At 39.3% G+C, this 22,759-nt stretch overlaps 2 protein-coding genes and 1 pseudogene across 2 annotated transcripts in view; 2 read left to right on the top strand and 1 right to left on the bottom strand.

Moving 5' to 3' along the window:
* npas3 (neuronal PAS domain protein 3) overlaps window positions 1-22,759 on the bottom strand; it is a 488,496-nt gene that overhangs the window by 422,615 nt on the left and 43,122 nt on the right. The gene's annotated exons all lie outside the window — the stretch shown is intronic.
* Window positions 432-10,077, top strand: LOC140270643 (uncharacterized; annotated as a pseudogene).
* LOC140270641 (uncharacterized) lies at window positions 15,528-16,998 on the top strand. Its single transcript, XM_072365842.1, has 2 exons — window positions 15,528-15,539; window positions 16,339-16,998. Exons 1-2 carry the CDS (start codon window positions 15,528-15,530, stop codon window positions 16,972-16,974), a joined length of 648 nt encoding a protein of 215 aa, XP_072221943.1. The 3' UTR covers window positions 16,975-16,998.

The following is a 22,759-nucleotide window of genomic DNA, read 5'->3' as shown; positions in this document are numbered from 1 at the left end:
ACCGGTAACTGGCAATCGTAGGGTCCGGGCCAAAGTGTGGGGCGAAATGAGAACGGAGTCAAGCCTTTTTGTGCGGAACGCAGGTTTTATTCGTTTTCTTCCATCAATGTTTTTATCGACTCTCTCCCTGCACACGTACGTCACACACATGTCACACACACACAGACACCGTCTTAAAGGGGCAGGGCTGGACGGTGACATATGGCACCTAAAAATCAGAAACTTGGACTGCTGTCACTCAAAACGACGGGGCAAACCAACATGGCTAACACAGCAGCTAACAACACAACCAACGCTGCTGCTAATAATGATACTACTCTAGACAGACATAAAAGCAACTCCTGTGCAGCACCTACCAACAGCGAAATAATTTCGGTATAATAACAATTACTCAGTCGCTTAAAGAAGATTTCATGAAAAGACTCACCGATATGCTGGAAGCTCCTAACACATTCACAGAGCGTTGTGGAGGCCAAAGAGAGAATCTCACAGACTTGAAGAAGATGTTGTTGCTCTCCAAGGTAAAGTTAAACAACTAGAGCATACCGTGGAAACCCTGAGGGATAAAATCCAGGACTAAGAGGAATGAAGTAGACGATCTACTCTGAGACTAGTTGGCCTCCCTAAGAAGACCGAGAGCCCTGATCTCTGCACTTTTGTAGAGAACTGGATTCCAAAGAAATTGAGCGACACGTTTAGCACGGCTCCAGTCATCGAGCGGGCACATAGGAAAGGTCCGGTTAACCCGAACCTGTCTATCCGGCCAAGGACGGTTATCATGAAGTTCCAAAACCACTAAGACTGAGAGAAGACACTAAAGGCGGTCGGCAAAATGAAAGAGGTATGGTACGGAAACCGACGCGTTTAGCTGTTTCTTCTTATTATTATTATTATATCATATTATTTTATGGTATGGTATGGAGTATAACACAAAATCAATATGTTGATATAATTTTCAAAAGTATCTATTCACATTATTACATTATCATTTATCTATTTACACACTTCAGGCATTATATACACAACAACACTATACATATCTACAAGAACCGAAGACCACTAATTAATTATGATTTCATGACAAATGAATGAACATCACAAATCAGACATCATTCATTTCCTCCTTAGTTTCTCAGTCCACAGTAGAGCCCTGTGCGGGACTGTTTTCTTCACCCCGCTCCCGCTGAATTTCTGATCATTACCACCGCAACGTGTGTGTTACACTCCCGGCCGCAGCCGCAAAACTTTGAGAATTTATGCCTGCACAATAATAGAAATGCATTGATTTTGTGTCTTCTCCCATCTCGCAGGAGAAAACACGTCATTTTATAGGCTATTAATAAAGAGATTCACGGACAATTGAGAAACTTCTTCAAATATCACACTTGCCTTGCTTTGTCTTTGTGCTATAAAGACCTTCTTTGAGCTTCCTTTCCACATCATTTATTGACATCCTGTCGCTAGGCTACATCCCGATCTCACAGTGTTTTTAGCCGCCAGCCGCCAGCAGTTGAGTCGTGAATGAATCAATACTGTTTCCTGTGCGAGGAGCCATAACCCGAGGAGTTGACTCGTGAACGAATCAAAACTGTTTCCTGTGCGAGGAGCCGTAACCCAAGGAGTTGAGTCGTGAACGAATCAAAACTGTTTCCTGTGCGAGGAACCGTAACCCGAGGAGTTGACTCGTGAACGAATCAAAACTGTTTCCTGTGCGAGGAGCCGTAACCCGAGGAGTTGACTCGTGAACGAATCAAAACTGTTTCCTGTGCGAGGAGCCGTAACCCGAGGAGTTGACTCGTGAACGAATCAAAACTGTTTCCTGTGCGAGAAGCCGTAACCCGAGGAGTTGACTCGTGAACGAATCAAAACTGTTTCCTGTACGAGGAGCCGTAACCCGAGGAGTTGAGTCGTGAACGAATCAAAACTGTTTCCTGTGCGAGGAGCCGTAACCCGAGGAGTTGACTCGTGAACGAATCAAAACTGTTTTCTGTGCGAGGAACGAATCAAAACTGTTTCCTGTCCTGCTGACTGAGCTTATGCAGCTGCCGCCTTCCGTGTAGAGAGGATACTTCATGGAAATTAATTAATCATTTCTGTTTGTTTATGCAGTAGCCTCCTGTCATATGGGGAGGAAGGGTACTGCGTGAAAACGAACGAATCACTCACTGAGACTACTCGTTACTCCCGAGTCATATAAAAGATTAGTTCATGTCGAACGAATCGTTCGCGAACGACACATCACTAGTATCAAAACCCTTCATGCTGATCTATAGCTTTGTACGTGTGTATCAGGCGATTCGTGCGTGCGTATTTAAATGATTTGTGTGTGTAGGAGACTTTTTGAATTCCTAATTATCGTTTTGTCCGTAACTTTGAGCAAGTTACACATGCACAAATCAAGTAGTGCGCACACACAAGTCAAGTGCTACGCACGCTCAGATGTTTTGAGTCGATTTTCTCTCCATAAGGCTCAGCTTGCTGCTGCCTCACTGTGCGTCTCTTGACCGTATTTGAACAGAAATGTGAATATTCAGCGATTTTTTTTTATTAAAAAAACAATCAAATTTGTTAAAGTTAAATGGAAAATCAAGTTACAGTTCAAACCATTTGATAACTATAAACATTTAATTGATTTGTTTATTATATATGTTTTCAATGATGACAGATGAGGCTCTGCCTCCCCTGCCTCTCCTGACCTCACGTCACTGCTACAAACATGTAAGAAAAACCCTTGTAAAGCTAAAACGGCTTACAATTTATCATTGATAGAAGAGAATAAGAATAATCCCAGGTTTCTTTTCAGTACGGTAGCCAGACTGACGAAGTGTCCAAGCTCTGTTGAGCCATGTATTCCTTTAACTCTCAGCAGAGATAATTTCATGAACTTCTTTGCCAATAGAATTGTTTCTATTTGAGAGAAGATTAATGGAATCCTTCCCACTATATCACCGATGTAACATCAAGGACAGCAACTTTAGAAGTATCTTTAGAAACCGATTTGTATTGAGACTGTTTCTGGCCAGTCGATCTCTCTGAGCTAACAAAAACATTTGTCTCTTCTAAAACATCAACTTTTATTTTAGACCCAATCCCAACCAGACTGGTCAAGGAGGTTTTCCCCTTAATCAACACTTCCATATTGGATTTGATCAATCTGTCTGACAGGCTATGCATCTCAGAATTTTAAGGTTGCCGTTATTAATCCTTTACTTAAAAAACCTACTCTTGATTCAGAAGTGTTAGCTAATTAGCGACATATATCCAATCTCCCTTTTCTGTCTAAAGTTCTTGAAAAAAAATTGCTGCTGCTCAACTTTGTGATCATTTACACAGAAATAATCTGTTTGAACAGTTTCAGTCAATATTCAGAGTGCATCATAGCACAGAAACAGCTGTGGTGAAAGTTATCAATGATCTCCTCTTAGCCTCTGATAATGGGCTTGTGTCTGTGCTTGTCCTGTTGGATCTAATAAATTAGCTAAAGTTACCATTCATTCAGATGTCTGATGAACTCATTATTTGAGGCTTAAATACTCTAATTAGATGGCAATGTGAATTGCATAAATTTCAATTCTTTCAGACAAAATATCTGAAAAGAATAACAACTATGAATATTCAGTAAACAGAACATAAGAAATCTAACGTACCTCATTGGCAAACATAAAGCTTAAGAAAACAACATCATGTACATGTTGTGCACATTCCTGCAGTTATTGCAGCATCTTTTCTAATTATAATGAAAGGATCTATCAAATTAGAAAGCTCTCTGTTAAGAGAGCTTCCTGCTGGACAAGTTTCTCACCTGCGCATGCACACATACAGTATGCGCACATACAGTATGCGCACACACTCAGGATCACAAAAATGCACACTGAACTGGCAGTTTTTCCCATGACAGCATGGGAATTCTTCTGTTCAAGAGTCACTATTGAATGGGATACATAAAAAGAGAAAAAGTGTTTGTGTAAAACTAGCCAGTTAGGAGGGTTGGGTTAGAATTTGGGTTTGCGGTAGTTGGCTGGACCTAAAGTGGCATATTCTCCAGAGAGAATATTGCTTTGTTAATCTACACAGAGAGACATTAGAGGTTTGCTTGGGTGAATATGCTGATACTTATCATCACTCTGCACTAACTGGCCTTCAGGATCATTCACTCTCTGAAAAGTTTTTCTTTTACTATTAGGCTAGAGGGGTCTTTAGAGTCTTTGTCTTAGGCAACATTTCTTACGTGGAGAAGGATTAACTCTCCTGGTTTAATTGTCAATGCAAAATGTCAACAACTTTGCTAGAAAGACAAAATGTTGACACAAAAAGTTGAAGACTGCTCTAATTGAGAATGATTTCTCATATTTTTAATTCATAGTTCCTAGATGAAAACAGAAATTAGATAACAAAATCTCTAGGTTGGAGAGATTCTGAGTCATCTGAATTCAAAATCAATATAAAAAGGTCAGTATTTTGGTGCCCTGGTTGCAACATTTTGGAAATGCGTGTGTAGAAAATTAGCAGAAAATTAGAACACAAACTTAAAAGGTAGAATTAATTTTAAATTGCTGTTCAACACTCCTCCCTTTTCTTCCTACATGTGTCTCTGCTACACACACATGCACACACACACATACACACAAATATCAGACTCCATTGACAGATTAAATACTTTTACAAAGATTACAGTAATGCTTCACCTTCTCTCAGGGTTGTGTAGAAGTGTTAACATGTTTGTAGGTACTTCAGAATGTAATCACTGTTTTAACACTCACTTAACAAGGTTTTATTTCTCAAATGTATTGCTTTGTTCTGTGACTTTTGTGACTGTGTATGATCTTTTACCTTGTGAATCTTCTCAACCTTAATCAAAATCATCTTTCCCTACAGCTGACTCCTTCTTTTTATAGCATTCATGTTGCAGATTTGGTGAAACACAGGTTTCATTTCCCATAAGCAGCACATGAACACAACAAATAACTTTGTTTCCCTCTGTAAATTTTCTTAGTAGGCACAAATGGCTACAGAACAATTCTTTTGTCTCACATTGGTGGTAACTTGATCGAGGTCCAAGCCAAAATTACAACAGCATATTTCATGAGCAGGGGATACTATTTCCCTGTTTCAATTTGTTTTGATTTGTATTAATTAAATTGTTTTCAAACAAAAAGTACACGTGCAGTTATAAACATCTATGCTACAGCTAATTGTAAATATGTTTAATTAGCATTTTATTTCAGCAATTTTTGACTAGTCAGAGCTGAACCAGCAGCACTCCATCCTATCCACTGTACTTCTACAGCAAGTTATTCATTATTTATAGTGAAAAGTAGGTGAGCCAGTTAATAACAACCCAGACTGGTTCTTCTGGGCTGCTTCAGAAACTTGTTGATGGACACAAGGTGTATGCCCAGTTTTGGCTCTCCTGCCAACAGCTAGCATGCAGGTATACAATGCGCACGCACGCACGCGCGCACACACACACACATAGTGTCCATCTTGAGCCAGAACCTCTGTCTGAAGGAAATGCCAGAGGCACTGAAAGATGGAAAGTCTCATCTTCATTTCAGTGGCAGAAAAATATCTGTTTTGCTGTAACTGGGAGAGAAAGCTTCTGATCTTTGCCACTACTGTAATTGTTTGCATCTACACTCACCTGATCAGAACATTGTAAGGGATTGTAACCTTTCAATCCCAAATACAGCAGAAGAGTAATTGCAATTCAAACAGTAAACCAGGATTTTGTGTGTACCAGATACTGAAGGTTTCACTCAGTGGATGGTGCAACAGATATCTCAACTTAAAACAAAAAATATTGTTATTAAGTTTCAGCCTCTGAAGCCACATTTGCATCCTCTTTCCATGTGAACTATAAAAGCACTTTCACTGGAGAAATCAGGATCTATGTAAAAGAAAGCATGAAATTCATTGCAGGATTGTTAGTACTGCCCATCATGTCACAAAATCCCACAAATGTAATTTTATTGCTGGAATTCCTTGTGCTGTCATTTAAAAAGATTTACCCAACACAGGTAGCAGTGTAGAACACAACAAAAATGCACATAAACATAACAAGATGCACATTACTAGATCTGTCTTTGAGAACATACTTTGCGCATTAATTATCTCGCTATGTGTCAAGGCTAACAGCTTCTGCTGCTGTTGCAGCATATCCTAGAAATATATACAGACAAATTCTGTGTGAATATGAATTTTATATGAATCTAAAAGAACATGCCCGTTAGCGCTGGATTCCCAGGGCTGCAGCCCCATATTAAGTAATGATAGCAGCACATCTCAACACAACCTGGCACACTTTGTGCCAAAATAGAAAAAAATTATCTAAAACAAAGACTATTTTACAAAGCAGTTGTGATCAAATAAGTGGTTCAGTCTTTACATAAACTGGAAAAAAGTTTTTACAAATCATCAGGATCAGAGACTTAAGAAGAATTTGGTTTGTATGTGATGACATCATTCTTATGAAAAGGAACCAAGAGAATAGTGCGGACCATGAGAATAGAACTGAAGATGATGAGGGTGATAGATGAGAGACTATTGTTGAAGAGTAGGAGGAAGATGAAAGTATCACAGACAAAAAGGTATAACATCTGGTCATAGTAGTGTTAGCAACATACAGTCTAGCATTTGACTTCATCAATGGAAAATCTAGGAGTCACTCCTACAAGCTTCCATTCATTTTGGTGTTGATATCAGTGCAAGATGTAGAACGTGAAATGTTGAATTAATTCTATTTGAACAGACAAGTTTAGAATTCAAATAAAAGATAAAAAATTTATATTTTTGGTTGGTTTCTGTCTCTAATGTTAATCAGACAAAGGTGTAAATATGCTAGGAGTACACCTGCCAATCCACTTGTCCTGCGTAATGCGCCTCCTATTCTGGTAAATTACTATCTGGCTTTGTGTTTTAGAGATGCTGACATGTTTTTGTTATGGTGGGTCTCATGTGATAGAAGTTTTGCTCTCGAATACTTTATCGGTAACCCCCAAAAGATATAAACATTGTTTCCAGGGAAAGATAAACATCTACAGACTGCAGATTTATTTTTTAAAAAGCAAGATCCTGTAACCATGGAAACTGCAGCATGTACCTACATTGTGCTCAATTCCCATTATGACCTGAATTAAGCGTCACTATCCCCAATTTTTTTAAGAATAATTTGCATCTTGCATTTTTGAAAAGTTAACTAAACAAAGTAATATTTGTTAAATACAATACAATAGCACAGAAAATAATTTAAAAAATGCTCAAGAAAAAGTGTATAAAGTTAACCCTGCTATTGACCTATATCCAATTAAATTTCACACCATAGGAACCACACCTTTTGGCAGTTCCAAAAGGTGTGGTTATGATTGGCAAAATCATAACATTGTTTCAATCATGTATAAAATGTATATCTGGTATACAACGCTGTCTTGAGGCCTTGTTTGAGGCTATACCCTGGGTGGATGGCGTAAAGTCCTCTTTCCTACTCTTCTTCATAGACTCAGTTCCTCATGGAGAGGAGAGATGTATGTTATTCATAAATAAATTTAAACCGTAACAAAACAAATTGGGGTGGTTTTTTGGGGGACATGTAATGGATTCATGGCATTTCCATTTATTTCAATGGTGAATATTGATTAGATATATGAGCTATTTGACTTATGAGATCTGTCGCAGAACAAATTAAACTTGTAACTCAACTGTATTGGGATAATGTGGGGGGAAACCATATCATTGTTGGTTTTCAGTAAGTATATAATCAACAAAGTTTTTAAGGATTTCATACTAGACTGTAAAGTTAAATGAAACTGTAACAAATGCCCAAAGATTCTATCAATGTATCAAGCTTGTTTGTTATTATAAAGGTCTTAAAGTATAGCCAGGCTACTTCACCTGACTAACCTACATGATATAGTTTCATTTTATAGTTGCCCAGCTGGTGAATGGAGACAAATAGTTTAAGATTAACAAAATATTGAGGTTTAACCAGGCTGTCTTATTTTGTGTAGGGACAGATAACAATGAAAAGAAAGGGAAATATTGCAGACTTCTTTGTAAAGAAGCACAAGTCAGATCCAGATCAGGCCCAGACGGACCCCAGCCATGAAACCAGCAGCCCTGGCAGCTCCCAACCTGAAGCTAGCCAAGGCAAGTCAGTGTGGGCAGATACAAGGACCCAGTCTCCCACCACCAGGTCAGAGTATTCAAAAGCAGTTAAATGCATCTCAATTTTATAGAAGTGTAGCCTGACTTTGCCCAGATTGTTAATGTATAGAGGGGGACGCATATGTCTTGCTGATAAATATTGTGATCACAATAGTGTGTGTGTGTGAGAGTGAGAGTGTGAGAGAGAGAGAGAGAGAGAGAGAGAGAGAGAGAGAGAGAGAGAGAGAGAGAGAGAGAGAGATAAGCGTACATAATGTTTGTTTTTCCGTAGACATTAGTAGTGACTGGCCAGACCTGTGGACTGCCAAACAAAAAGAAGAATTTAAATCCAAGTTTTGTTAAATGATTTAAAATAACATGTTCAAAACAAAGCATTCATCCAAAAAAAATTATATTCAATATTTGTAGTGATATTTACAGTATATACTGTATATCTAACAAATTATGCTAGGTTCAGCTATTGAAAAGTAAATAGTTAGTTTCAATGTTACAACAGTGCACTTTTGAGTTGATCTGATTGGTTTTGATGTTTGGAAGGGAATGGTTTTTGTATTTCATTTAAGGTGAAATAGGAACAAGGATGCATTGTCAACTTCAGATTTTAGTATTTTATTTAAATAAATGTTCAAAATGACCAGTAACACCATGTTTGCCTCATGTTGAATATATTTTACATTCACGCAGGTTGCTTGTGTGACCAGTAATAACTTCAAAAGGTTGCGAGAGCCTTGCAATGTCTGGGAATCGAACCATTGATCTTCTGTACCATGGGCAGTACAGAGGATCATATAGTCTGTTTATGGCAGACACTTTGCGGTAAGACATATTGCATCACCACCTATCACCTTGATTGTTTTCTGTGGAATTTATTGCACCTCTTGGACGATTAAAAATCACTAAATTTCTTCTTATAAGTTACACATTTTTGCTTAGTTAACTCTTTTGCATACTTGTTCTATTCTAACACTCACTCCTACAGATCGTTGGTGTTTATTTGAACTTTTTAGCGGTCTGTCTGGTTCTCTAGTTTAGCATGTCTACCAGTTCTCTTCCTCCATCTACTGCTTTCACTTGCTCCATGATGTTTAGTTACTCCTTCACTACCTTTAGCGATAATGGTACATGTAACTTATGTAGCCTTTTTATAGTTTTAGAGGCGAGGTTATCTGAATTGGAAGCTCGGTTCTGCACCATTAAAAACCACCCGATAGCTAGCCAGGTCCCTTTAGTCAGTGCGGAGCCACCTAGTATAGCTACCATTGATAATCTCGTTAGCTGCCCCTTAGCAAAACCCAAGCATCCGGGATCCCAGACTGGCTGGGTGATGGTCAGGGAGAGGAAGTATAGCCCTAAAGTCAAGTCCGTGGTTCACCATCAACCTGTCCACGTCTCAAACAGATTTTCCCTATTCAGCGACAAACCTGCAGAGGATAAAACCCTGGTAACTGGCAGCTTTATAGTCATAAATGTGGCATTAGAGACACCAGCGACCATAGTAAAATGTATTCCAGGGGCCAGAGTGGGCAACGTAGAGTCCTATTTAAAATTGCTGGCGAAGGATAAGCGTAAATACGGTAAAATATTTATTCACATCAGAGGTAATGACACCCGCTTATGCCAGTCGGAGGTCACTAAAATGAATGTTGCATCAATGTGTAAATTTGCCAAAACAATGTACGACTCTCTCTGGACCCCTGCCAAATCTGACCAGTGATGACATGTTTAGCCGCATGTTATCCTTCAACCCCTAGTTGTCTAGATGGTATCCAGCAAACAACATGGTCTACAAAGATAATTGCCAATCTTTCTGGAGAAAAGCTGTTCTGATTAGGAGAGACTGCATCCATCCCACTTTGGAAAAGGGCAGCTCTCATTTCTAGAAATATGGCCAAATTTATTAGTCATCCAAAAACATGACAACCCAGGATTGAGACAAGGATGCAGAGTTGTAGTCTTATACATTTCTTGCAGCTTCCCACCTTCTTTCACCTTCGTAAAATTGCCAAAATCTGGAATATCCTATCTCAAATAACTAGTCTATGCATTGGTTACTTCAATACTGGACTACTGTAGTTTTTTATTTTTGGGCTGTCCCACAAATTCTCTGAAAAGCCCTTCTGAGTTCTGATGAGTTCTGAGTTAATAGGAGAGATCATGTTTCTCCAGTTTTAGCTTCTCTTGATTGGCTCCCTGTTAAATTCAGAATAGAATTTAAGTTTCTTCTCCTCACATATAAATATATCTTAAAGATTTCATTGTTAGATATCTTCCAAAACAGAGCACTTCACTCTCAAACTGCAGGTTTACTTGTGGTTCCCAGAGTTTCTAAAAGTAGAATGGGAGGCAGAGCTTTCAATTAGCAGACACCCTCTCTAACTTTAAGATTAGGCTTAAAACTTTCCTTTTTGATAATGCTTATAGTTTGAGATGGCTCAAGTGACCCTAAAACATCCCATACTTAAGCTGCTACAGGCCTCGACTGCTGGTGGGCCACTTATGTCACACCTTTGCTCACTTGGCTCTCTTTTTTCCCCAGTTTAATATCTCATATGGCATTATGTATATTTGTCATTATTGTTGTCAACAGGTATACTTTGAATGGTGTTATGGTGTTTGTTATCCACTCTTTTCTGTCTTCTCAAACCCCAGCTGGTCGAGGCGGATGGCTCGATTGGATTATGATTACAATGAATTGGACTCTAATTGGCTTGAATTGGACCATAATATTGAAGTGCCTTGAGATAACATTTGTTGTGATTTGGCGCTATATTAATAAAAGTGAATTGAATGTAATTTAATATACAGTGAGGCAAAAAAGTATTTAGTCAGCCACCAATTGTGCAAGTTTGTCGGTGACCAAATACTTATTTTACAGAGGAATTTACCAATTAATTCATTAAAAATCCTACAATGTGATTTTCTGGATTTTATTTCCTCATTTTGTCTCTCATAGTTGAGGTATACCTATGATGAAAATTACAGGCCTCTCTCATCGTTTTAAGTGGGAGAACTTTCACAATTGGTGGCTGACTAAATCATGTTTTGCCCCACTGTATATATACATACTGGAGTTTTTTTTTCTCACAGCTGTAACTGTGTGCCAGTGACTTTAAACCTTCATCACGACCAGATTTGATTTCTCCAGTATTATCAGTAAGGTTCAGATTTTTTGCTGAGATCTGATTTTTTCTACTAGACTACAGTGTGTACAGTTTATGGTCCTACAGTGACCTACATGTGCAGAAGAAGACGTGATGTAAACGCTGCGCTTATGGAAGTAAATATGGATGCTACACATGCCAGCACGTGTGTATCAAATCTGAACTTGTTGTGCAATCGGAGTCAACTAGATTATGAGGATTTTGATAAAGTTCAAACCCTCACTTTCTTTCCACTGACTAGCTCCATCAAGCGTATCTGTCATGCTTATTTCATCTGTTGTTTATATTTGATCTTGCCAAGTCCAGCCTCCTCCGGTTTCAGAATTGTGATCTCTGTCTCAATTCAGTGACATAAAAGTTGGATGAAATATGACATGACCGTTCAGACTGAGGTGGCTTTGAAAAACATCAGATATGTATCAGATTTAGAATCACGTATGAAATCTGATATGGGTCACAAATGGGCAAAAAAGTCAGATTTGGGCCACTTTTGTGTGGCAGCAATGAGAGACCATCATTCCATTCAGCCTGGAGTACTGTGATTTCTGATGGGAGACGGACAGTGAGAGACAGACAGGGACAACGAACAAGGTTAGGGCTCGACAAAGAAATGAAAAAGGGAGAGAGAAAGAGAGAGTTTATGGATTAGGGCCAGAGATGGAGAGAGGGTTAGTTTCTTATCTCTTCATTTGACATCTGAAAGCCTCTCTCTTGCTATCTTTCTGTCTACCTTATCTTACCACTCATTTCTCTCCTTCCATCTCACTTTTAGTAATGTCTCTTTTTACTTTTTTTTTTCTTGGTCAATTTATGCCTTTATTTTCCAACTTTTCAGGCCAGTCATGCTTGCATTTTTTTGTCTTATTGTCTTAAAAGCCAACAAATACTGGCTTGCAGATACTGATTATATTGTCAAATGAAAAAAATATCTTCTATGACCAAGCTGACTTGATCTGTTTCTTATTTAAGTTTTTGCTTGATTTTTAAACAGTTTATTGCAGTCATTTCTATGGTCAACACACCATAGATCATCACCTTATTATGACACTATGCAGCTTTATTCACTCTAAACTAGTTCTGGAAACAATCCTAATTTGCATTTTCCAACAAGGAAGTGATTATTGAAAGAAACTGAAGCAGACCAAAGAAAATCACAGTAAGGATGAAAGAGCATATGTGAGGACATGCTTAAAAAGTATCCAAAAACAATCATACACAAAACACGTTAAATCCCACTCATTCACAAAACTGGCCCTAACACACATGCCCAAACACAGACAAATATATGTTTAAGCATGCTCATACAACACAGGACAAATGCAGTCAAGTAAAACAAACATAATGACAGGGTACACGTGTGCAAGTGTGTGTGTGCATGTGTTTGACAGGTGCCGTGGGCTACAACTGCTATATTGAAGCAAAGACGATTACCACGTGTCATTTGTCATCTGGATGGTGGCAACATATAGCCTTACATTTAATTTACCATGTTGTCATCACCCACAGGGGGGTGGATAGTGGTTTTGTGTGAGGGTGTGTGTTCCATTAACTCATTTGTACAAAGCCCTGGAGGAAGAAGCTAGAGAAAAGAAAAAGGTAAGGAGAGAGTAACTCTAAGAGAATGAAAACAGGGAAAAAACAGTGTGTGTATGTGTGTGCAGAGAGAATGAAATGCCTCTGTACACAATGTGATAGAGGTCAATAGAGACGCATACACACATACACCCTGACACAGACATATAGCTGTGTTTGTGGCTATCCTTATTAAGACTTTGCAATGTCCTCTATTAGATAAAGACAGCCAAACCCAAATCCGAAACAACCCATGCCCTATCTCATCCTTAACCTAACTACAACCAATATGTTGGATCAGCTCAAAATCAGGACCACAGAAATTATATTTTTACTTATTAGAGCTAGCTTTTGTTCCTCCCAGCAACTACTGGTCCCAATATGAACTGTGTATTTCTTGAGAAGATCACAATGAAATACAAAAATAAATACACACGTGCGTTCAACCAATGGACAAAATACCCAAAAACAAACTGAGAGGTGTCATCTTATGCAGTGCATTGCAGTGAGGAGTGTGTGGACCTCCATATAGGGGAGACCAAATAACAGCTCCACAAGCGCATGGCACAACAGAGAGAGACAGCTCTTCAGGTTAAGACTCAGCAGTGCACCCACATCTCAAGGAAAAGTAACACTCTTTTCGAGGGCGGTAATGTACACATTCTGGACAGAGAAGACAGATAGTTTGAGAGAGGAGTTAAGAAAGCCATCTATGTTAAACTGGAAAAAACATCTTTGAACAGAAGAGGTGGTCTCAGGTATCGCCTTCCCAGCACCTACAATGCAGCATTGCCCCTCATCCCCAGGTAGTTTCACAACCAAAGGATCCTGTGACCAAAACTTGCCCTTTCAGGCAGGTAGACAATTCAGAGGTGATAATGACTCAAATGACACACATATTGATCAGGGGGTTCATTGAGACATGTGACTGTAACCCTGCTTGTAAGATGATACTCTCCACTGTCTAGTTTAGAACAGAAGAAGACTTTTGGATGAGAGGTGAATCATCTTTAAGATACAAGAAATCCAGATGCCCCTATTTAAGGCTCTTATGAAGCAAATGCATGGAAATATTCACTTTCAAACTGATAATCCAGTGATGCAAAGCTTCAAATCTTATTTCATAGTATCAATTTCCTTTTCTAAATGTATTCACTATTTAACTTTAGTATATTTTTACAAATATCTTTAAGTTGGTTTGTATAAATGTATATATTCTATATATATATATATTCTATTATTTATATATATATATATATAGCAGCATCTACATATTGAAAACTCTTTCTCCATAATTTCTTCTGCTAACTAAAATAATTCACAGTGAAATAGAAATATACATCTATATCTAAACACATTTTTATCAAGTTGATTTATTCATCACAATCGGTGTAACTACAGCTACATTTATAAAATCAACAACAGCAATATTTTTCAGGATAAGGTGAAGCAAAACTGACATTTCTCCTAATTTCTCAATATCTATATATCGACATAATACAAGACTTAATGCATATCAGGCAAGCTGAAAAAGACCTTTCATATAAGACAAAAAGTCTATCTGAAACTTAAAAAAAACACACAGGCACCCGCAAAAACAGCAGCAGTATTGATCGCAGGTAACACAACAGGCTCTTTCAATAAGTTATCAAGAATTAAAAATTGACAAGACAAGATGATCACATATCTCACACTCTCCTCGCTGATTTTATATTCCTGCAGCTCCATGCAACTGTCTCATTTGTCTTTTTTGCCTTTCTTCTGCTCCTTTCTTCTTTTTGTGTCTCTCACTTAGTGATGTGCATCAAATTAGGTCCAACAGATCATTGATGCATATGTGTTGTATCTATGTGTACAATCATCTTCCATCTCTTCCCCATAGTGCCTCCTAAAATTTACAGGAGTGCACTAGAAAAAGCAATATGTAATATTTCAGAATGAAGTACTGTCAGGAATGAAACAGAATATAAAGAAAGTGTTAGGAAATTAGAGTAAAAACAACAGTTTCTGTTGAAAAAGATGCTCGAATTGCATGTGTTTAATCACCACAAGGGATAAATATCAGTTTCATACATAAGATATTAAGATCCAGATTAGCAATAGAATTGTTTTTAATAAAAAATAAGGATAGATAAAAAATAGTCAAACTCAAAACTGGTTGGCCTGCTTATGCCACTAAAAACTGGTCAATTATACTCTGTCAAGTGTGAGTACAACGTCTGTGAGATAAAGCTGAATATAAATATGAAATGTTTCGGGCTCGGCCTGACGGATTTCCTGTGAGAGCTCTGTCACTCTGAGTCCAGTGCTGCCATACACTTTACATGTGACCACTAATAAATGCTTTGTTTAACTTAAGATTTCTCCAGCTTGTTCTTGGGTTTCCAATGAAAGAATCGGGCTAACAATTTGGTGCCATGACCCGGATTGGCTGACTCTGAGACCGTGTCCGATGCAGGACTGCTGGAGCTGATTGGAGGAAACCCTTTTTCAGACAATTCAAGGCGCCTAAAACACAAGGTGAGCACAAAACCTCTTGTATAAGCATATGTGAAATTTCTGCACATTGGTCATGCTAAATTAAATTTTCAGAATAAAGATGTCCTCTTCTGTTTGACTGAATCCATGATAGCGATGCGACAACAGGTGTGAATTTGTACATAATCCACGATAGCAATGCCACCACAGGTGTCAATTTGTAAATATCCCGCAATCGGCGGTGAGTGTGTAATTTGTCCGTAATCGGCGGTTAGACTGTAAAGACAGGCAATGAATTAAGTGTTTATGTCTGTATGTTATTTTTCATGAAAATGTGGGGTGGTTTGATACGTGGTTGATATTTTATTGTGTTGATGGAAGTGTATCGAGCAGTCGAGACTGATTGAGAATTCCTACACTGACACAGATCTCAAGTGGTTCTGTAAAAGGGGGGGCATTGGAATAGAAAAAGGGGAAGGTTAGTTCGGGTGTTAGAGAGATTGGTGAATTAAAATGAGTGGAAAGACAGGGAGAATCCCCAGCGATCAAGCACAGAGTAAAAGATTCTGTGTAGAAGCTTCTTGGTCGGGACCCCCACTCGGGCATTGCTCTATTCACCCATTCTGACTAACATGTGTAAAACATCTAAATATGTCACAAAAAATTGTTGATGAGTGGAAAACACGTAAACCTGGCTCATTGGGGTCGGTATTATTTGACACCTTGATTAGATGGCAGAAACAAGTCCCAAGGGAAGACGAAAAAAGAGGAACAGATAGATTTGTAAATTGGATGAGAGAAATGTAAGGGAAAGGAATGTTTGAAGGGTGTGAAAGCACTCCACCGAAACTGATAGTCAGTGCGGTTACATGCGGGCAATCGGATTGGATTAATGGCTAAATTACAATAACACTGAGTTATTCACCTCATGATAGCGTAGCTAGCTCTGTTAGTCGTCCCCGAGCAGATCCCGAGCAGCCGGGACTTAAAGAGTGGCTGGGTGACTGTCAGGAAGAGGAGTCATAGTCCTAAAGTTAAGCCCGTGGTTCACCATCAACCTGTCCACGTTTCTAATAGATTTTCCCCACTCAGCGACACACCCGCTGAGGACAAAACCCTGGTAATTGGCAGCTCTATAGTCAGAAACGTGGCATTAGCGACACCAGCGACCATAGTCAAATGCATTCCAGGGGCCAGAGCGGGCGACATAGAATCCTATTTAAAACTGCTGGCTAAAGATAAGCGTAAATACGGTAAAATAGTTATTCACGTCGGCGGTAATGACACCCGGTTACGCCAATCGGAGGTCACTAAAATTAATGTTGCATCGGTGTGTAATTTTGCCAAAACAATGTCGGACTCCGTAGTTTTCTCTGGACCCCTGCCAAATCTGACCAGTGATGACATGTTTAGCCGCATGTCCTCATTCAATCGCTGGTTGTCTAGATGGTGTCCAGCAAACAACGTGGGCTACATAGATAATTGGCAATCTTTCTGGAGAAAACCTGGTCTGATGAGGAGAGACGGCATCCATCCCACTTTGGAAGGAGCTCTTCTCATTTCTAGAAATATGGACGAATTTATTAGTCATCCAAAAACATGACATCCCAGGGTTGAGACCAGGATGCAGAGTTGTAGTCTTACACACTTCTCTGCGGCTTCCCACCTGATGCTGCCCCCCCCCTCAATCAAAAAACACAAAAGGAGCAAATCCTCTTGTGCAAAAAAAATTTAAAACAAAAACCTTAACTGAACAAAAACATCAAACTATTAAATGTGGTTTGCTGAATATTAGATCTCTCCCTTTGAAGTCTCTGTTAGTGAATGATTTGATTAGTGATCATCATATTGATATATTTTGTCCTACAGAAACCTGGCTGCAGCAGGAGGATCATGTTAGCATTAATGAATCAACTCCCTCTGACTATTTAAATGTTCATGTTCCTAGAACCACAGGCAGAGGAGGAGGAGTGGCAGCTATCTTCAGATCAGGGTTACTAATCAGTCCTAGACCCAAGATTAGTTTTAGCTCTTTTGAATCTCTGATTCTCAGTTTTTCCCACCCAAAGTGGAAATCACAAAAACCTCTTGTGTTTGTTGTTGTGTATCGTCCACCTGGCCCTTATTCTGAGTTTCTATCTGAATTCTCAGAGTTTTTATCCCAGTTAGTGCTGAGTACAGATAAAGTCATTGTAGTGGGTGACTTTAATATTCATGTAGATGTTGAAAATGACAGCCTAAATATTAACTTTAATTCTATATTAGACTCTATTGGATTTTCTCAAAGTGTTCACAGACCTACTCACTGCCTTAATCATACCCTTGACCTTGTGCTGACTTATGGCATTGAGAGTGAACAGTTAACAGTGTTCCCTCATAATCCTGTCTTGTCTGACCATTTTTTAATAACTTTTGAATTTACATTAATTGATTATACAGCTTCTGAGAAGAATTCTACATATAGAAGGTGTCTGTCAGAGAATGCTGTAACCAGATTTAAAGAGTTGATTTCATCATCCTTTTCTTCACTGCCATGTGCAGATATGACAGAGGACGGCTACCTAAATTTTACTCCAGTAGAACTTGACTCTCTTGTTGACAGCACTACAGCTTCTATGCGTACAACACTAGACAATGTTGCCCCTCTGAAAAGGAAGGTAATCAGTCAGAAGAGGTTGGCTCCTTGGTATAATTCACAGCTGCGTGCGTTAAAGCAGACGACAAGAAAGCTAGAGAGACAGTGGCGTTCCTCTAATTTAGAAGAGTCTCAATTAGTCTGGAAAGATAGTTTAATAACGTATAAGAAAGCACTTCGTAAAGCTAGAACTGCTTATTACTCATTATTGATAGAAGAGAATAAGAATAATCCCAGGTTTCTTTTCAGCACTGTTGCCAGGCTGACAAAGAGTCCGAGCTCTGTTGAGCCATGTATTCCTTTAACTCTCAGCAGTGATGATTTCATGAGATTCTTCATCAATAAAATTGTTTCTATCAGAGAGAAGATTAATGGAATCCTTCCCATTATTATCACTGATGTATCATCAAGTAGAGCAGCTTTAGAAGTATCTTTGGAACCTGAATTGTATTTTGACAGCTTCTGTCCAGTTGATCTTTCTAAGCTAACAACAGCAATAGTCTCTTCTAAACCATCAAATTGTATGTTAGACCCAATCCCAACCAGACTGTTCAAGGAGGTTTTCCCCTTAATTGACACTTCCATTTTGGATTTGATCAATCGGTCTTTGTTGATAGGATATGTACCTCAGACTTTTAAGGTTGCTGTAATTAAACCTTTACTTAAAAAACCTACTCTTGATTCAGAAGTGTTGGCTAATTATCGACCTATATCCAATCTCCCTTTTTTGTCCAAAGTTCTTGAAAAAATAGTTGCAGCTCAACTTTGTGATCATTTACATAGAAATAATCTGTTTGAAGAGTTTCAGTCAGGATTCAGAGTGCATCATAGCACAGAAACGGCACTGGTGAAAGTTACCAATGATCTCCTGTTAGCTTCTGATAGCGGACTTGTTTCTGTGCTTGTCCTGTTGGATCTCAGTGCTGCATTTGATACGATCGATCACAGCATTCTGTTACAGAGACTTGAACATGTTATTGGGATTAAAGGAACTGCATTAGGCTGGTTTAAGTCATATTTATCTGATAGATTCCAGTTTGTTCTTGTAAATGAAGAATCTTCCTCACACGTTGGAGTAAGTCATGGAGTTCCTCAGGGTTCTGTGCTTGGACCGATTCTTTTTACTTTATACATGCTTCCATTAGGTAACATTATCAGACAGCATGGCATAAATTTCCATTGTTATGCTGATGATACTCAGCTGTACTTATCTATGAAACCAGATGAAACCTACAGGTTGGTCAGACTACAAGCCTGTCTTAAAGACATAAAGACCTGGATGACTCAGAACTGTCTGCTTTTAAATTCAGACAAAACTGAAGTTGTTCTCTTTGGACCTGAGCGCTTCAGGGAGAAATTGTCTAGTTATATAATTACTCTAGATGGTATTTCCTTGGCTTCTAGTTCTACAGTGAGGAACCTTGGAGTTTTTTTTGACCAGAATTTATCATTTGACGCACATATAAAACAGGTTTCTAGGACTGCCTTCTTTCACCTTCGTAATATTGCTAAAATCAGGAACATCCTGTCTCAGGGTGATGCAGAGAAACTAGTCCATGCATTTGTTACTTCAAGATTGGACTACTGTAATTCCTTATTATTGGGCTGTCCCACATATTCTCTGAAAAGCCTCCAGCTGATCCAAAATGCTGCAGCCAGAGTTCTGATGAGAACTAACAGGAGAGATCATGTTTCTCCAGTTTTAGCTTCTCTTCATTGGCTCCCTGTTAAATTCAGAATAGAATTTAAGATTCTTCTTCTCACTTATAAAGTTCTTAATGACCGAGCTCCATCATATCTTAAAGATTTAATTGTAAGATATTTTCCTAACAGAGCACTTCGCTCCCAAACTGCAGGTTTACTTGTTGTTCCCAGAGTTTCTAAAAGTAGAATGGGAGGTAGAGCCTTCAGTTATCAGGCCCCTCTCTTGTGGAATAAGCTGCCAGTAAATGTCCGGGAAGCAGACACCCTTTCCACTTTTAAGATTAGGCTTAAAACTTTTCTTTTCGATAAAGCTTATAGTTAGGGATGGCTCAGGTAATCCTGAAACATCCCATAGTTAAGCTGCTATAGGCTTAGACTGCTGGGGGACCTCATCTGTCACACCTTTCCTCACTTTGCTCTCTTTTTCCCCCTGATTAATTTCACAATTGATTTTATGTACATGTGACATTATTGTGATTATTAACCTATGTTTCCCTGTTCCAACAGATATCCTTTGAATGGCGTTATGGTGTTTTTCCCCCCTCTTTTCCCTCTTTTCTGTCTTCTCAAACCCCAGCTGGTCGAGGCGGATGGCCACCCTTCCTGAGTCTGGTTCTGCCAGAGGTTTCTTCCTGTTAAAAGGGAGTCGTTCCTTTCCACAGTTGCCACAGGCACGCTCAGGACGGGAGATTGGACTGAAGACACGTTTCGGTGCAATCTGTTGGTTTCCTTAGCTAGGATATAAATTTTTTGAATTGGCTCTATAAGAATTAATTGGATCATGATTACAATGAATTGAATTCCAATTGGCTTGAATTGGACTATATTACTTAAGTGCCTTGAGATGACAATTGTTGTAATCTGGCGCTATATAAATAAAATTGAATTGAATTGAATTGTATTGAATGTAACAAGCTTAATCCGACAAGAAATTGAATCGGATCGGGTTACTTGCGATCGAATTAAGACCTCGGGATAACTCGATCCGACTGCCCACTTAACATGCCTGGAGACGACAATGGATAGGATCGAGCGTTCTGCGCATGCTGGAGATTTTTTCCCGCGATCATCAAGTTGAAGGAGACAATATTACTGTTGTTGTCACCGCCATCAGAAACAAACAAACAACGCGATGGAGAATGCGCCGTTGTGCATCGCGTTTGTGCCATAACCATGCTCATCACAGATGTAGAGGGATGTAGCTTCATCTTGCTCTTCGTTCACCATCTTTCTCGAATGCCTTAGTTTTGTTGTTGTTGTGGTGAAGACGTCAACAGGAAGTGGCTCTATTAGCGATAGTTGAAATGGGTACAGCGCTACCTATCGTACTGCGGTATTGCATGCTTTGTACCAGTGATTCGATTCATTCACCGCCATGTAACAAATGATAATTACCCTTACACAGTTAAGGAGCATAACCCATCTATAGCTATAATTGAGTTAATCTCATCATGTAAACCCACTGAGTGATTTCACTATGTTCTCAAAACAGGCAACAGGCAGTAAGAATCAAGCAACAGCAAAGCTACAGTTGGCAGACTTATTGCAGAAAGCAAGGGTAGAAAAAGAAGAGAAAAAAGCAGTAACATTTCTGGTAGACTGTCAGTGTTTTTTAGGAGAAGTTAAATTTTCTATTCAGACACAGTCCTCTGCACAATTACCACAGCAAGTATCAGACAAGACATCATCTTCTCCAGGGACACATCCTACTACACTAGAAGATAAGACACCTCTGCCCAACATAACTGCAACCAAGGAGAAACAGACAACACTGCCTTAGTCCTAGTTTATACTCCTCCATAATGTAGGCGGCATTGACGTGACGTCGTCATTGAGCATTCCAAGTTGTGCGTCAAGGGAGCACGTTGTTCTGCAATTCATCAAGCTGGTAGGGAGGCGTGGCTGTGTGTTTGTGTGGTTTCAGGGGTTATAGTCGAATCATTGCTTTTGCTTCCGGTCAGAGTTTACAACAGTAAACAATGGCAACCGAGGTGGAGCAGCTGTATTTGCAGTTGGAGCACATCAATACTGAAGAACAAATGCTTATATTGCAAATGTTGAGATGCAGGCGACAGAGAAGACGTTTGCGGAGGTGGTCTATATACGACCGGTCGAGGCTGGGAATGGGTGAATTTACAACACCGCTTGTGAATTTACTGGTGTGAATTTACAACCTGGATGAACAAATGCACTTTCGATAATTTCGAATGTCTACGAGCTTCTTCACAGTATACAGCCATTAAGACCGGAAAAAGCAACTGCCGGAAATGATGTTCTAAGCAGACAAATCACAGCCCTTACGGCCCGTGTCTACGCGACATGTAGTTAAAATTTTTTGGAGGTGCACATCAGGCTATGGCACAGGACCCCTTCTCCGACATCGAAATGACGGAGAAGCATAAACGGCCCTTGATGCTGAGGCCCGCATAGTGTTGGATGCTTTCCAAAAACAGATGCCCCAAACTAAATCTACTACTTCAGGAGTAATAACCAACACCCAGAATACACCTCCCATGATGAGTAAATTAGTGGTTATTAAAAATGGCATATTGCAAACAGCTTCATTCCCAGGAGATAATCACGCACAAACACAGGCAGAAGAGTAACTGAATGACATGGCGCAACATAGTACTAATCCATTCATCTCTAGTATTTTAGTAGAACCACCAATCTCCGAAGGATCAACTGATTCATTTGAATCACAGTCATTAGAAACCCGGTTTATGTGACTAAATCAGGGGTTGCATGTGGTGGTCCCTTAGTACGTGGCCTAACTTCTGCATTGGAGCAAAACCGACCGCGTGAGTGGATAAATCGTACTTATCAGTCACAAAATCATAATCTGCCACATGTCTCTTCTCAGATACCGGATAGTGGTAATATTCCCGTCGGAGTCATCATCAGACGCCATTAGTAACGGCAACTACCGGTGATGGTCGTACTACTACCATGTACAATCCATTCTCCTTGCAGGACACTGTAATGATTAAATCACAGTTACCAGATATAAATAAAGGGAGGGCACCGTGGATTAAGGCATTTCTAGAAG

This window comes from Leuresthes tenuis, unplaced genomic scaffold, assembly GCF_036924035.1.
Source record: "Leuresthes tenuis unplaced genomic scaffold, fLeuTen1.0.hap1 SCAF_15, whole genome shotgun sequence".
NCBI classification, from domain to species: Eukaryota; Metazoa; Chordata; class Actinopteri; order Atheriniformes; family Atherinopsidae; genus Leuresthes; species Leuresthes tenuis.
The sequence above is the reverse complement of the archived record's forward strand: the minus strand, read 5'-3'. Positions and strand labels throughout refer to the sequence as shown.